Source organism: Macrotis lagotis, chromosome 1 (genome assembly GCF_037893015.1).
Source record: "Macrotis lagotis isolate mMagLag1 chromosome 1, bilby.v1.9.chrom.fasta, whole genome shotgun sequence".
Classification (NCBI taxonomy): domain Eukaryota; kingdom Metazoa; phylum Chordata; class Mammalia; order Peramelemorphia; family Peramelidae; genus Macrotis; species Macrotis lagotis.
This window is the reverse complement of record NC_133658.1, coordinates 260,618,107-260,635,207: the sequence shown is the minus strand read 5'-3', so window position 1 is coordinate 260,635,207 and position 17,101 is coordinate 260,618,107. Positions and strand designations below refer to the sequence as shown.

Below are 17,101 nucleotides of genomic sequence, written 5' to 3'. Positions count from 1 at the left end.
ACTCTGATTTTCTTCTATCTTGATCATCATCTTCTATAACTCCATGTCCTATGTTTCATCCCTCCTAAATCAACTCTTCCTCTTCACTGACAGATCCAAATTCCTTCATTTTTCCAGATATTTTTTGAGTTCCTTTTTTCCAATTTTGATCCATTTGGACTCCATATTCTCTTCTGCTTTTATATCTCCTTGTTCTACTCTGGCTCATCTCTTTCCAGACCTTTTTCTTCCTCCTCTGTTCCTTTTCTTTTTTATTGTTTTTTTTTTTTTATTTTTGCAAGGCAATGGAGTTAACCAATTTGCCCAAAGTTACACAGCTAGATAATTATTAAGTGTTTGAAGCCGAATTTGAACTCAGGTTTTCCTGACTCCAGGGGTGGTGCTTTATCACTGTGCCAACTTGCTGCCCCCTCCTGTTCCTTTTCACAGGTAACTAACTGGAACTGAAAGAAGTAACACAACTGTGCCAAATAAGTACATTATTAATTCATGTTAGCCAACTGGGCCTTCATGGAAGCATTATCTCTTCCTAATTAAAATCTTTCTCTCATTCCCCACAGATGTTTTTCTAAATCTTTTCTTCTCTCCTCAAATCTCACTCACTTTCCCTCCCTACTCTATCTTTTCAGCAGATCTCGCCTTTTCACTGAGAAAGCTCATCCTTGCCATGACCAACTTCTCTACGAGCACATTTGATCTCTCCCTTTCTCTCTTCTTTAATAGATTGCCCTTCACTCACTTGAATCTTCAATTTCTCCCAATCTAATGGTTCCTTCCCTACTGCCTTTCAAACTGACCAAGTCTACTCTATCCTCAAACTCTCACAACTACTTCCTTAAAGCTATTATATATTATATGTATATATATATGTGTGTGTGTGTGTATATATATATATATATATACATATATATATATATATATATATCTTCTCTCTTCCCTTCTTTATTCAAACTAATAGAAAAATCAGTCTATATTCACTGCCTCTCCTCTCATTTACTTTTCAATCCTTTGATATTAGGCTTCTAACTTCATCACTTAATGGAAACTAATCTCTTCAAAGTCACCAATGATTTATTAATTGCCAAATCTTATAGCCTTTTCTCAGGCCTCATCCTCTTAATCTAGCTTCTCCATTTGACACTGCTAACCAACCCTTTCCTTGAACTCTCTCTTCAATCTGAGTTTTCATGGCATTACTCTCATGTTTCTCTTCCTATTTGCCTGAATGCTTTTTTCCTCTCATCTCCTTTGCTGTTTCACCATATCATATCAAACCCCTAAGTGTGGATGTTCCCTAAGTTACTGACCTAAGCCCTCTTCTCTTTCTACAATTTCTCTTTTGGTAACCTGCAGAAAGTTTGGTAACTTTTCTCATCATGTCACATGGGCTTAACAATACCCTATAAAGACTCTCAGCTCTACATATCCAGACCTATTTTTCTCCTTTAACTTCAGTCCTGCATCATTAGTTGATTACCAGACATTTAGAACTGTCTCGGCAATATCTCAAACTTTGAATATTGATATTTTATTTTTTCCAGTTGTATGTTATGAAAGTTTTTCAACATTCATCCATATGTATTTGCATATTTTATGTTACATAATTTCCTTCCTCCTTCCCTTACCATCCTCCTCTCCTCAGCAGCAAATAGTCTGGTGAATACTGTACAAACACATTAAAACATGTTTACAGATTAGTCATTTTCTGTATGAGAAATTAGGATTAAGGAAAAAAGAGATAGAAAGGAATACTTAAGAGAAATTTTTGTTTGGTGTTTTGTTTTTTTCCTCTGGGTGGGGATAATTGTCCACAGCCAGTCTAATAAGGTTGTCCTAGCTTTCTGAACTGAGAGGAGCTGCATCCATCAAGGTTGATCAACTCATAATGTTGTTAATTTATACAGTGTTCTCTTGGTTCTGCTCCCTTTACTCAGTCTCAATTCCTGTAATTCATTCCATGTTTCCTCTAGAGTCTGACCATTTTATGGTTTCTTAAAACAATAGAATTCCACAATATTCACATGCTATAACTTGTTCAGCCACCCCCCAATTGATGGGCATCCCCTCAATTTCCAATTCTTTGCCACTACAAATAAAGAGCTGCTATGACTATTTTGGAACTTTTCCCAATTTTTTTATGATTTCTTCTGGATATAGGTCTAATACTGGAATTGTTGGGTCAAAGGTATGATCAGTTTTATTGCTCTTTGGGCATAGTTCCATATTGCCCTCCAGAATGGTTAATCAGTTCACAACTCCACCAGCAATGCATTAATGTCCCAATCCTCCCACAACCTATCCAACATTGATCATTTTCCCTTTTTCTCATCTTAGCCAATCTGATAAGTGTGAGGTGATGCCTCATAGTTGTTTTAATTTGCATTTTCCTAATCAGTAATGATTTGGAGCATTTTTTATATGATTATATATAGTTTTAATTTCTTCAACTGAAAACTGTTCATATCCTTAACCATTTATCAATTGGAGAATGGTTTGTAAACATATAAATTTGATACAATTCACTAAATATTTTAGAAATATATCTCAAAAATTTTGAACTCAATATGCCCAAAATTAAAATTAAACTTCCCCCAACCCTCTTGTCTTCCAAACTTCCCTATTTCTATGAAAGGTTCTACCATCCTTCCAGGTCCCAAATTTAGCATTATGCTTAATATCTCATCCACCCCACCCACATATCCAATTAATTGACAAATTTTGGCATTTCTACCTTCAAAACATCTGTCTTTCCTGATTCCCTCTTTCTTTCTTTTTACAGCAACCAGTTTCATTCAGGCACTCATCAGCTGTCCCTGAGATTATTGCAATAGTCCTTCAAAAAGGTGTCCTTGCTCCAGATCTTTCCCCATTCCAGTCCATTCTATATATTACTGCCAAAGAAATTTTCCTTAAATGCACATTTAACCTATTGACTCTAGTGACTATTACCTCAAGAAATCAAATATAAATTCCTCCATTTAGCTTTTTGACTATTCACATCCTGAGCCCAATAACCTTTCTAGCTTCACTGGAATGCAGTCAAACTGATGATCTCTCTAGTCTTCCCACAGTGCACTCAATCTGCTATCTCTGTGCCTCTGTACTGGCTGTTTCCCATGCCTTGAATGATGTTCCTTCTCCACTTCTGCCTCATATATTTCCCTCTTTTCCTTCAAGATACAGCTTAAGCACAACTCTTTTATGAAGCCTTTTCTGATCCTCCAGCTACTAAATGGTATGCCCTTACTTGAACTCTCTCCATACTGAACTACTTTGTATTTGTTTTTACTCTCTTCATTTTTTGAATGAATGAATGAATGAAGCATTTGTTAAGTGCTTACAATGTGCAAAACACTGATAAATGTTAAGAATAAAAATAGAAAAATCCCTGGTCTCAAGAAGTTCACATTCTACTGGGGGAGACAATACACTTGAAGGTTTCAGCAGCAAATGTCCCAGCATCTTTAGGAAGTAGTGGCAAAGTTGGTAATGCCTACTCTTTAATGTTTTTCCAATGATAATAACCAGACTGTTTTTTGACAGTGCCAAAGTCTTTAGTGAAGAGAACTTTGTTTTCTGGGTCTTCAACAGATGTGGTTGCAAGCTTTTATGTTTAGGGTTCTGAGCTATCTACATTGGGGTCCGGCGGGAGATAGTGCCAGGATAGCAGTGGTGGTTTGATAGCATATACTGACTTTTATCTCTCTCTGAGGGTGCCTGGTGCTTTTCAGTTAAGACTGGGTTGTCTGCCACGTATGTGGCAATTAGTTGGCAACCAGTGGAGATGGCTGGCCCTTCTCCACAGGATTTGCTTCCCCAGTAGCAAATAAATGTTTATTTTGTATATACTTATATGTATTTGTTTCCCCCACTAGAATGTAAGCTCTAGAAGAGTAAGGATTATTTAATTTCTGTACTTTTATCCTCAGCACAGAGTAAAATGCTTGGCATATAGAAATTATTTAATAAATACTTGTTGATTGGTGGATAATGACATTATTTTAGAATTTTAGAAACACAGAATATTTGAGCTTAAAAGGATCTTGGAGGTGGCCCTCTTCTTTCCAAGGACAACTGCTCTATATGTACCCATGAACTCCAGAAGACTGTCACCATCATAAATTTTGCTTTCCTGCTAATCTTTAAAACCCTCATTTGATCTTATCATTCTACTCTATTTATTAACTTATATCTTTCCTCTACATCTTAGTTAAGCTTCTTGAAAAAGTCACCTATGTATGCTCAGTGTCTCTTTTTTCTCTTTTCCCTCTCTTGTAAACCTCTGTATTTTGGCTTTTGATCTTACCATTCAATTGAAACTCCCTATTCTAAGTAACCAAGGAACTTTTAATTGTCAAACCTAATGGCATTTCTCAATCCTTGTCCCTCCTAACATCTCTACAGCATTTGTCACTAGGATCATTAGATTCTGCTTCCTTTCTAGGTTTTCGTACATTTCTCAGTTCTTTTGACTGCTCCTTCTTAGTCTGGATCATCAACTATGTCATATTAGATAATTGTAGGTATCCCCTAAGTCTTTTCTCTCTACACTCTCATTTGGTGATCTCACAAGTTCCCAAGGGTTCAATTATGTTTATGCAGATGATTCCAAGATCTATGCAGCTTTCATCTCTCCTGAACTCTATAGTCCTGCATTATAACTAACTTTCAGCAATTTTGAACTAAAGAGTCCACAGGCATTTCAAATTCCCCAATACCTCAAACACCTTCTGTTCCTAAATTTTCCAAAACTGTGGAGATCACAACCAGTCTTTTAGTCAGTTAGATTTTCAACCTTAGTGTTATTACAACCAGAATTTATATAGCACCTTAAAAGTTTGCAAAGCATGTTACATATGCTGTCTCATTTGATCCTCACAACAATTTTGTTATTATCCCCATTTTGCAGATGAGGAAACTGAGGCATGGAGTGGTTAAATGACTTGCCCAGAGTCACACTAGTAAGTTTCTGTGACAGTTCTCCTGAGTCTTCCTGACTCCAAGTCCTGTGCTCTATTCAATATGCCACCTAGTTTCTGAAGTTATCTGCAACTTCTCACTTTCGTCTGATGTATCTAATCACTTGTCAACTTTCTTTAAAATTTATTATTCCAACCACATGCAAATAGTTTTCAACATACATTTTTTGGTAAGACTTTGAGTTCCACATTTTCCTTTCTCTCTTCCTTCACAGCCCCCTCCCCTTGACAGAAATTAATGATATAGGTTATATATGTATAATATGTAAAACATATTTCCTTATTAATCATGCCATGAAAGAAGAATCAGAATAAAAGAGAACAAAAAATACAACAGGGCAAAAAACCCATAAAGCATAAAACAAAATTTTAAATTGGAAAATAGCAGCTTTTTGTTCTTTCTGTGGATGTGGAATGGTAGTCATATACTGAAAAGCAAATGATAATATTTATTTTCTGATAATCTTTAAAATCTTCTATTCTTTTTACCTTTTTGTTTTTATATACTTTATTGTTTCATCAAAAGTCCTTTAGAGTGTAGTGGATAGAGCACGGGCCCTGGAGTCAGGAGTACCCGAGTTCAAATCTGGCTTCAGACACTTAATAATTACCTAGCTGTGCGGCCTTGGAGCAAGCCACTTAACCCCATTACCTTGCAAAAAAAAAAAAAGAAAGAAAAAGAAAAAAGTGCTTTAGAATTGTCTTTGATTATTATACTGTCAAGGAGAACTAAGTCCATCATAATTGATCATCACAATGTTGCTGTTAATGTGTGCAGTGTTCTCCTAGTTCTATTCACTTCACTCAGCATTAGTTCATTTGAGTCTTTCCAGGCTTTTCTGAAGTTTATCTATGATTTCTTACAAATAATGGGGCTGTAACAATGCAACAACTGCATTCATAGACCACAATTTGTTTAGCCATTCCCCAATTGACGGTCATTTCCTCAATTTCCAATTCTTTGCTCTTACAAAGAAAGCTTCTAAATATTTTTGTTCACTTGCCAAATCTTGTTTGATCCTGCCTCCACAATTCTCACACCATCCCATTCTCCCCAAAACACATCCCAGTTCAAACCTTCATAACCTCTCACTAATATTCTAGTAAAAAAAATTTTTTAAATGTTAAGGAAAAAAAATCTTTATAACAAACTATTGTCTTGCATAGGAATAACCTCATAAAATCAAGTAAACAATAAAGTGTATAAAAACAAAAAAAGTGGTAAAAATAGCAGATTTTAAAGATTATTGTAAATAAGTATCATTTGCTTTCAGTATAACTTCTAAGTGTCTATTAAAAACACAAAATAAAGCAGAACCAAGAGAACACATTAACAACATTGTGAGCTAATCAGCTTTGATGTATGTGGCTCCTCTCAGCAGTTCTGAGAGCTAGGACTTTAGTACACCAGCTATGGAAAATGCTATCCCCATCCAGAGGAAGAAAAACAAAACAAAACAAAAAACTCTACAGAATATGAATGAACACTACATTCACTTCTAAAAATTTTTCTCATGTATTTCTTTCCTATTTCATGGTTTTCTTTCTTTTCCCCTTAATCCTAATTCCTCATACCAAAAATGACTGGTCTGTAAACATGTTGAACAGGAAGGGAGGTAGAAGGAAATTATGTAACTTGAAAATATGCATATGCATGTGGATCAATGTTGAAAAACTTTTATAACATGTAATTGGAAAAGTATTAATTGAAAAAAAAACCCAAATAACTATCAATTAAAATAAATGTATCACATAATTTGTCCACCAGGGGGCATATCATGCCATTAAATTTGGATTAAGGGGGACAGTTATAAACTAAAGTACTATAAAATATAAACACAAAACAAAATTCTGAATAATACCCAATTCATATAGCTAATTTCTCAACATGCAAAAAAGCTGCTATATAAGCCTCCATGCCCCTAACATCAATCTCCTTTCCCAATCTTTTGAGAGTAGTTTTCTACTTTTTTTTTTTTAGGTTTTTGCAAGGCAAATGGGGTTAAGTGGCTTGCCCAAGGCCACACAGCTAGGCAACTATTAAGTATCTGAGACCGGATTTGAACCCAGGTACTCCTGACTCCAAGGCCAGTGCTTTATCCACTATGTCACCTAGCCACCCCTCAGTTTTCTACTTAAAAAAAAATTATCTAAGGCAATGGGGTTATGTGACTTGCCCAAGGCCACATAGCTAGGCAATTATTAAGTGTCTGAAGCCGTATTTGAACTCTGGTTCTCCTGACTCCAGGGCCAGTGCTCTATCCACTGTGCCATCTTAGCTGCCCCTTCTATCTACTTTTTAACTTTCATACTTGTCATTCAATAGATGACAAGTTCAAGAAAAATGAATAGTTCAATGGACCTCAAAAACTAATCACAAAAAAACCCCTTCCAGAAGAAATATCAAAAAAGCCCTCTTGCCCCACACTCTCCTTTTCTGGTTCCTGAAACTTTATCATAGGTGATATGCCTCTGTTTATTAAATATTATTCCATGCTATGTATTTTAAAATTCAAAAATTTTAAAGTTAAGACAGTGTTCAAATTTCTTAATGTCAGCATTCAATACAGATCAGTACATATCTACAAGGCAAAGAAAGTAAAGGTAGAGATGCATATATATATATATATATATATATATATATATATATATATATATATATATATAAGAGAGAGAGAGAGAGAGAGAGAGAGAGAGAGAGAGAGAGAGAGAGGCAGAAACAGAGACAGAGACAAAGACAGACACTAAAGTCCAGTGCACAGATAAGTGGCAGTTGGGATTCTAGTTGAGAATACAGTGTCTACCACTGACTTGGTTCAAGTGTGTCAACAGCTGGGTAGTTTTCTAGATCTGTGCTTGAAACCGAGAATTCAAACCAGATCCTCAACACTGAATCTAGTTTGCTTTTCTCCCCTGTATGCAATGTTGCCTCTTGACTTCACACAGAATTTTAAAGCCAGTTAATTTCCATTGTCTCTTTCTCTGTGAAATGCAGGCAACAGTAGATGCCTTTTACCCACCTCATAACAATCTGGATAAATTGGATGGATTCTTCTCCATTAAAAAAAAAACTTGAAAATTTCGAAATAATGTTTGACAAAGAAGCCCCAGAAAAAATAAATGTTTTTCAAGTTAAAAAAAAAAGTCTGAACTGACTGACCTCTAAGCTCTTCCAAACTCTTGAGATTATACAAATGATTTTTTACTTGCTATGTCAATTTTACATAGATTTTAATTTCAATTGAAAGTATTCTTTCCCTCCTCAAAATTTTCTGGATCATTTTGTTTAGATATCACTTGTCTATATATGATCAGCCCTGACAAAACTTAAATCTTTGTTTACAGTCCCTCTCCTGATTCTCAACCCTCAGTATACAAAATAAATTATTTGAAGGGGGAAATGGGAAGGCTCTTGACATTTAAAAAAATCATACAACACCCTTTAAACATCTCCAAAAAGTGGCCATCCATTATAATATTATTGGCTAACATTTGTATTCCCTTTACTATGTACTAGACAATCTGTGTTTATGATCTCATTTGATCTTCTCATCAACCCTCTGAGGTAGGTGTTATTTACATATGAAAAAACTGAGGCAAATACATGAAATGGCTTGCCCAGGATTACACAACAAATAAGTGTCTGAGGCTAAGCTGAACTCAGATCTTCCTGACTCCAGGCTCAGAGCTCTATCCATTACACTAGCTGCCAATATGTCAGACAGCAGTATTAACACATTTCTTGTTGTGAACACTTAACACTCCTATTGCAGCATAAGATGGCATTAGTTTTTGGGTTTCTCTGTCACATTGCCAACTCAAATTGAACTTTGAGTTCATTAAAACTTTCAGTTCTGTTAAATTTATTTTTTTAACCTAAAATGTAGGACATACTATATTTCTTCCTATTACATTTCATGTATTAAGAGTCAACACTGTCTATCAAGGTCTATTTAATAGTTCCTGTCATACAATAAGAGGGACAACAATATTTGTTTTTTGATCAAAATATAACACTTTTTTGTTAAAAAAACAGTTTTGAATATGATAGGTATGTCACATATACATCCAAATAAGTGATAAAATGTTAAAGCACACAGGACTCTACATTCCTAGAGAACTCCACTAAAAACATCATTTCAAAATAGAATTAATGACTACAATTTGGGTTCAGACATTCAACTATTTTCAAAACCTCTTTAATTTAAGTACATTAAGTACTTAAGACCTCTCCATCTATTCCACAAGATAGTACATGTTTTTGCAAACATTTTTTGTAGCCACAGTCACATAACTTCAATAGACATGCATTTGACACCTGTTAACACAGTAATGATTTATTAAAATAAAGGCATTTATTTTATAAATTACAGGTCAACATGATGATTTAAATCAAACTTACAGGTACATATATTATTTGGGGTTTGAAGGAAAAGAAAAGTCAAGGATTAGTCTATGATCCTAAGTCTCCATGGTTACAATGTTATGCATTGGAGTTGAAGTTGAAAGAGACCTGAGCTGACATCAAATTGAACTTCCTCATTTTGTACAAGAGAAAAATGAAGCCTTCAGCAGTTGAAAGATTTTCCCATGATCACACTATATAGTGAGTGACAAAGTCAAGATTCAAATTCCTGGTCAGAATCAGTTTTTTTCTCACTATATCAAGAAGATAACTGGTTTCATTTCATTTTTATACACTGATCCAATGAGATGCAAAATAATAAAAGCTTGGTAAGTTAAACAAATATAAGGCATTGTTATTTTTCTTGTTCAGGACTGCATCCAAAGTCCCTTCACTCAGTCTTTCCCCTGCTGTGGATATCACTATTACCCCTCCACATAAATCTGTGGATTCTTAGAAGTAGAGAAGGGTGGACAGAGGTGGCAAGTTGCACTGCAAAATTTAGTATCCCTTGGCCAGGTGACTTAATCTCCTCCATCTAAGTATTCATAGTAGTAATCTTTCAAACATACTTTGTCTACTAAACTCACACACAATCTGGCTCCAATATAACCAACATATCTCATGTAATGAGAGTATCCTAACTACAGCTAGGTTGTGGTGTGGCTAAAGATACTGGGATTTCAAGAAAAAAACCTTGGAACACACTTTTCACACAAATAAAGTCATATAATTAGTCAGATTTAAACAACAGGGTAGGCCAAATCAATATAAAAAAATGGCAATTCTACCTAAATTAATCAACTTAATGTCATACCCCCCCAAACTAACAAAAATTGAACTTGAGAAATTATAACAAAATTCATCTGCAAGAATAAATGGTCAAGAATTTCAAGGGAATTAATTTTAAAAAAATGTGAAGGAAGGTGGCCTAAGTCATACTAGTTCTCAAATTGTATTTATAAAATAGTAATCATCAAAGCATCTGGTATTGGCTAAGAAATAAGAGTAGTGGATCAGTGGAATAAATTACATACAAAATACTTTTAGTAAATAAACATAATAATTTAGTGTTGATAAACCTAAATAGCCAATCTGTGGTAGAAAAATTCACTGTTTGACAAAAACTACTGGAAAACTGGAAAACAGTATGGCAGAAACTAGATACAACTCTATATATTTATATATATAAAGGAAGAAACAATAAGAAAATTAGGGGAGCATGAAATAGTTTACCATTAGATCTATGAATAAAGGAAGAATTTAGGGCCAAACAGCAGATAAACAACATTATAAAACAGAACACAGTTAATTTTGATTATATTAAGTTAAAAAAGAGTTTGTTAAAAAGAAAACCAATGCAACCAACATCAGTAGGAAAGCAGAAAACTGGGGAAAATTTTTTAGCAAGTATCTCTGATATAAGTCTATTTCTCAAAAATATAGAGAACTAACTCAAGTTTCAAAGTCATTCAGGGAAGCTAGGTGGCCCAACGGATAGAGCACTGGCCTTGGAGTCAAGAGGATTTGAATTCAAAAAAGGCCAAAGACACTTAATAATTACCTGTGACCTTGGGCAGGTCACTTATCTCCATTGCCTTGAAAAAAAGAACACAAGTCATTCCCCAACTGATATATATGGTCAAAGGATATTGAACAGGCAATTTTCAGCTAAAGAAAAAGGAAAGAAAAAAGAAAGTCTATAGTAAATATGAAAAAATGCTTTAAATCACTACTTATTAGAGAAATGCAAATTAAAACAACTCTGAGATGTCATCTGTAACTAATATGCCAGAAAAGTGAAATGAAGTTGTAAGGGACATGGGAAAATTGGGTTACTGAGCAACATGCAATGGTGGTGAAGTTGTAAACTGATCTAAAAATTCCAGAGAGCAATTTGGAACTACTCTCAAAGATTTATAAAACTGTATATAATCTTTGATCCAATAATACCACTACTAGATCTATTCCAAAGAGTTAAATTTTTAAAAAAGAGTGGGTGGAGAACCTATTTGAATAATTTATACTAGCTCTTTTTTTGTGCTGACTAGGGAATGGAAATTGGGGAAATATGTCCATTAACAGAGGAATAACTTGAACAAGTTATGATATATGACTGAAATAAACTACAATTTTTGCTATAAGAAATGACAAGTAGGATGGATGATCTTAGAAAAACTTACATGATTGGATGCAGAGTTTAATGGGCAGAACCATGAAAACACTGTACACAGTAACAGCTATATTGTATGGTGAAAAAACTGTGAATAATTTAGCTATTCTTAACAACATAATGATCCAAAACAATTCCAGAAAGACTCAAGATGAAAAATGCTATCTGCCTCCAGAGAAAGAACTCATGGCATCTAAATAGAGACTGAAACTTTTTTCCTCCTTCCAACTTTTTTTTTTTTTTGCAAGGCAACGGGGGTCATACAGTTAAGTAATTATTAAGTGTCTGAGGTCAAATTTGTGCTCAGGTCCTCCTGACTCCAGGGCCGGTGCTCTATCCAGTGTGCCACACCTAGCTGCCCCCACCTTCCAAGTTTTCTTCCACAAAATGATTAATATGGAAATGTTTTTCAAAGAGGGGGATATTAAGAGAGGAAGGGAGAGAATTGGGAACTAAAAAAAAAACCTCTAAATGTTGAAAATAATTTTTTCCATTTAACTGAGGAAAAAAATACACTAATTTTTTTTCTTTTGCAAGGCAGTGGGGTTAAGTGGCTTGCTCAAGGCCACACAGCTAGATAATTAAGTGTCTGAGGCCAGATTTGAACTCAGGTACTCCTGACTCCAGGGTCAGTGTTCTATCCACTGTGCCACCTAGCTGCCCCAATAATTTTTTTTTTAAAAAAAGCCTTTGGGTCTGGAGTCTGTAAGACCTGAGGGCAAATCTAGTCTCAGGCACTTATTAGCTATGTGACCATGGACAAGTCATTTAATCTGCCTACCTCCGTTTCCTCAACTCTAAAGTAAGGATCAACAACACCTACTTCAGAGGGTTTGCTGCGAAGATTTAAATGATTTAATTTTTGAAAAGCTCTTAGCATAGTGCCTGTACATAGAAAGCACAACAAATACTTGTTTCTTTCCCCCTTAAATATACTATGGGTGGCCAAATACTTTATCTCTATTCATTCTTTTGCCCATCCCTTTGAATGATCCCTCATTCCAGGAATGATTTTTCCTATTACTCATCTTCATTGATTGTTGCCTTTTCCTTACTTCAAGGCCCACTTGGGTACTACTTCCTCTATGAAGTTCCACCTCCCCAAACCCTTCTTCCCTACACATGGCTGAAAGCAACCTTTCCTAAAATACTTCAGAGCAGTTTGCCTGAAGAAGCACAGTGGAAACCACTAAACTAAAAGCCAAGAAAACTGAGCTTGAGTTTCAATTCTGCTGATAATTTCCTGTAACCTTGAGCAAATCACTGTCCTCTTTATGTGTCTGTGAATTATTTGTTAGTATAGGTCTTTTCCAGACAAAATACTTCTCCTTTGCACTTTTCTTGCTCTATCATTTATCAATTACTTGTGTATTTGTTCAAACATCCAATAGAATATAAGCTCCTTCAGAATATGGCTTATTAATTTTTTTCATCTTTGCTTCTTTAATACTGAGCACAGGTAACTGAACTGAAACTGCTGACTGATACTTCTATCATGGGAAAATCATTCTACCTCTATGAATCTTAGATTCTTCTCTGTAAAATGAAAGTGGTAATACTATCACTATCTACATCACCTGGACATTCAACAGACATTTACTGGACCCTTACTATGGGCAATGAACTGTGTTGGGTATATTAAAACTAAATAACAAAAATGTCCCTGCTTCTGCTTTTGAGCTTTTACTCTTACATCATAATCACAGATCACACAAAGTAATTTGAATATGGAAAACATTTGTAATTAGTGGAAGAAGAGTAAGGAAGACTTCACAGAAGAGGAGGTGTCTGAGGGTGAGACCTGAAGAAAAATCAAGGCTCTCATAGGCAGAGATGAAGGAGAGATCCAAGCATGGGGAATGGTTTATGCAATGTCAAGTTTGGGTAACCAGTAGTAGCCCAGTTTGGATGAAAAAAACACTGCTTGAATGGGAATACTGTAAAATAAGACTAGTAAAATCAGTCAGAGTCAGATTACAGAGGTACATGAATGCCAGGTTCTGGTGCTTGTGTTTAATTCTGAAGGTAAAAGCGAGCCACTGATAATCTTGAATGTGAAAGTGACTTGGCCATAAAATATCTGTGCTTTAGGATGCTGATTTTGGCAGCTATGGGGGGAATGGATTGGAGAGGGGAGACAAATGAAATTGGGGTGAATAAGAATTTATTACATTTCAATGAAAAGTGTTGTGGGTCTGAATTAAGGCTAAGAGTAGAACAGAAGAGAGCAGAGGCAAAGGCAATTAAAAAACAAGACTTGGCAAAAAATAATCAGATAAGGGACTTAAGGGAGAGGAAAAGTAAAGGATGAATTGGATGAATTTTCCCTGATAACTGGGAGAATAGCAGTGTTCTTATCAGAAAAAAAAGGTAGGTTTGGAGAGGGGAATGTTTAGAGGGAAAGAAGTTGCACCTTGGAAACTGCATGTTTGAGATGTTTAAAGGATTTCTAAATGGACATGGACAGTAGGTAACTAAAGGTGTGGGTGTGAGAGTGGATGTGGGAGTCAGCTGGTGGCAAAGTGGAGAGAGCATGAGGCCTGGAATTGGAAAGACCTGAATTCAAATATGGCTTCAGACACTTACTAGCTGTGTGATCCTGGGCAAGTCACTTAACCTCTTGATTGCCCCAGTTTCTTCATCTGTAAAACAGGGACAGTAATAGTACCTACACCTCCCAGGATTGTTTGAGGTGCTTATGAGAAAATAATTGTAAAGTGCTTACCGCACTTTAGTACTTAGTATACAAACTTTAGCTATTACTATATGAAGCTGGAATCCTGCGTGAAATTGAAGCTAAATATGCAAATTTAGGAGTCATAAGCAGAATGAAAACTTGAATCCATGAGAGAAGATGACATCATCAAGAGACGAAGAGAAAATTATAGGGCCCAGGACAGAGAATGGGCCTCTCCTGTAAAGACTTGAATGAACACCCACACTAATAGCAAATGACAGTCCTATGGAAGATTAGGAAGAAGACAAGCAAGAGGAGACAGAGTAGAGAGGAAGGTTCTGAAAGAAAAGATGGGAGACAGTACTCAAGAAGGGAAGTGCTCAGCAGTGTCAAAAACAACAGAGATCAAAGGCGACGAGCCCTGATGGAAATTTTTTGACTTCAGTTATTAAGGAAATCACCGGTGCCTTTTGGGAAAGAAGTTCCAATATAGTTAGTGCTGGTGGGGTTGGATGCCATATTATGAAAGGGTTGGGAAATGGGGGGCGGAGGGGCAGGGAGGAAGTTGAGGTAATGACTTTAGATGACTCTTTCCAGGAATCTGGCTATGAAAGGAAGAGATACACCACGTCAACTGGAGGAGAGCAAAATAAGCGCCGTTTATTTTTTTTTTAGGATTGAGAAAACTGGGGGCACGTCTGTAAGTCAAGAAAGGGGAGTCATTCCATAAGGAAAGATAAAAAAGTAGGGGATATCCCAAAGGACGAGGGGGGCCGTCATTAAGGAAATTATACTTTAAAGGGGAGGGGGGGTTATTCAGTTCCGGCCTCAAACCATTCGCGTCTGCCCTCCCAAAGGCTTCCCTGGGAAGTGACACTTCACGAGACTCTCCTCCCTGATACCAGGACCCGGCTCTGACCTTCTCCACCTTCTTTGGCCCCTTCACCAGCTCGTGTCTTTTGGGAATGGTTCCCCCATCGCAGCCCATCTCTCCTCAGCTGTATCGGTTTCCGCAGTCCGCCCTACCGCTCGTCGCCAGAATCAGCGGACGGAACTTCCGGCGCTCTGAGATGACGCAAGAAACTACCGTTGCCATGACGACCCCGCTCGGCGTTGGGGGCGGAGCTCGATGGTGAAACTCTAGTTCCTGTAGAAACCGTTGCCCGAGAGCCCCGCCTTCTGCGGCTGGGCGGGGAGGGAGGAAGCGGCAGACTTCCCCACCTTCCCTTTGATCCTCTTTCCTTCTGACAGATCCGCCCACGGTCAAGGCCGTGATTTCCTCCCTCCCACCCACCCTGGGGGCTAATCTCCTCCTCCTCCTCCTCCTCCTCCTCCTCCTCCGAGACCTCGTGTACTTCCCTTTCTTCGGGCCTTGATCTGGCTAAACTAAGGCCCGACCTCCGCCCCAGCCCCGACTTTTTCGTTTCTTTCCATTTGTAAAATAATCCCGGGGTCCTTCACGGACCCTTTGGCAGGCTGGCGAAGCCCGGGAACCTTTCCCCAGAACAGATAAATGGAAGGATACGGGAAATTTCAATGAGAGGCTATTGAAAATAGGGATGGGAAGTCTGTGGGCTTCGGGCGGAGAACTCGGGGAGTCCGTGGGCTTCGGGCGGAGAACTCGGGGAGTCCGTGGGCTTCAGGTTGAGAACTCTTGGACTATTTTCAGGAAGGTGGTCTTGAGCTCTACCAGTCGCTGATCATAGAGTGTGTATAGGAAATAGAAAATAAAGAACATATGAACCCTGGACAGAAAATGAAGAGATTGGATTTTCTTTGTGACTCTGCCTCTACTTGTCTTTGATTTTAGATGAGTCACCGAACCTCTTTGATTCTGTTTTTCTCCTCTGTAAAATTGGTTGGATCTCTAATGTTCTTATAACTATGAAATTCTACAATCCAAATGATGATAATCAACTCTTACCTACCTCACAGAATTGGTAAGAAAATCAGTAAGTATAAGTTGCTTACTGTAAAGCTACACTTTGCTAAACTAGGAATAAAAATACAAGAATGAAATTCCTTAGTTACAAGGCGCTTGCATTCCAATTGGGAGAGAAAACAAGTACTTTTTTCCTCCAGGGAGGTAAGACTTAAACTTCAATTCATAGGCTACCGGAAAAAGTTCACAGGTTATTACAAAAAGTTCATAGGTTACTATATAAAGTTCACAAGTGACTTACAAGAAGTTCACAAGTTGCTACATAAAGTTCACAGGTAGGGGCAGCTAGGTGGTAGTATATAGAGCATCAGCCCTGGAGTCAAGAAGACCAGAGTTCAAATCAGATCTCAGACACTCTTGATAATTGCCTAGCTGTGTGACCTTGGGCAAGTCACTACCCTATTGCCTTGCCAAAAAGAAAAAAGTTCACAGATGACTTCAAAAAGTTCTTAGGTTAAGTTCTTTGGAGAAGCAGCAAGATAGTGAGGGTAGAAGAGTTTGTTGAATCATGCTTCCCCAGAGCAGGTTGACTTTCCACAAAAAAGACAAGTAACCAGGGAATAAGTAGAATCTCCTGCAGTCATAGGACCCACCCCACACTGAGCTAGCTTCAAAGGAAGACAAGCATCTCAACTCTCGAAAGACTGAGAAGTAAGAGAAGTAAGGGAAGATAAAGAAATAGCGTTTGTGGGGCGGAGCCAAGAGGGTGACGTGAAGGGATTGAGTCTTAGGAGCTCTCTGATAAAACTCATAAGCTAAGGACTCTAACTAAATTTTCGAGAGACAGAACCCACAAAGGGACCCAGTGAGGTAGTTCTCCTACTCAAGGTAACCTGGAAAAGAGCAGAAAAGCTCTGCTCCCCGGGGTCGGAGGGGTGGCCCGTGGCCAGCCAGAGGGGTGGCCCACCAGAGCCAAAGAACTTCA

At 37.3% G+C, this 17,101-nt stretch overlaps 1 protein-coding gene across 1 annotated transcript in view; it reads right to left on the bottom strand.

Moving 5' to 3' along the window:
* Window positions 1-15,301, bottom strand: part of RTF2 (replication termination factor 2) — a 79,475-nt gene extending 64,174 nt beyond the window's left edge. The window contains exon 1 of the mRNA XM_074210314.1: window positions 15,154-15,301. Within this exon, the coding sequence (XP_074066415.1) occupies window positions 15,154-15,222 (69 nt within the window). The 5' untranslated portion in view covers window positions 15,223-15,301. The remainder of the gene's footprint in view (window positions 1-15,153) is intronic.
* Between the last annotated feature and the right edge of the window lie 1,800 nt (window positions 15,302-17,101).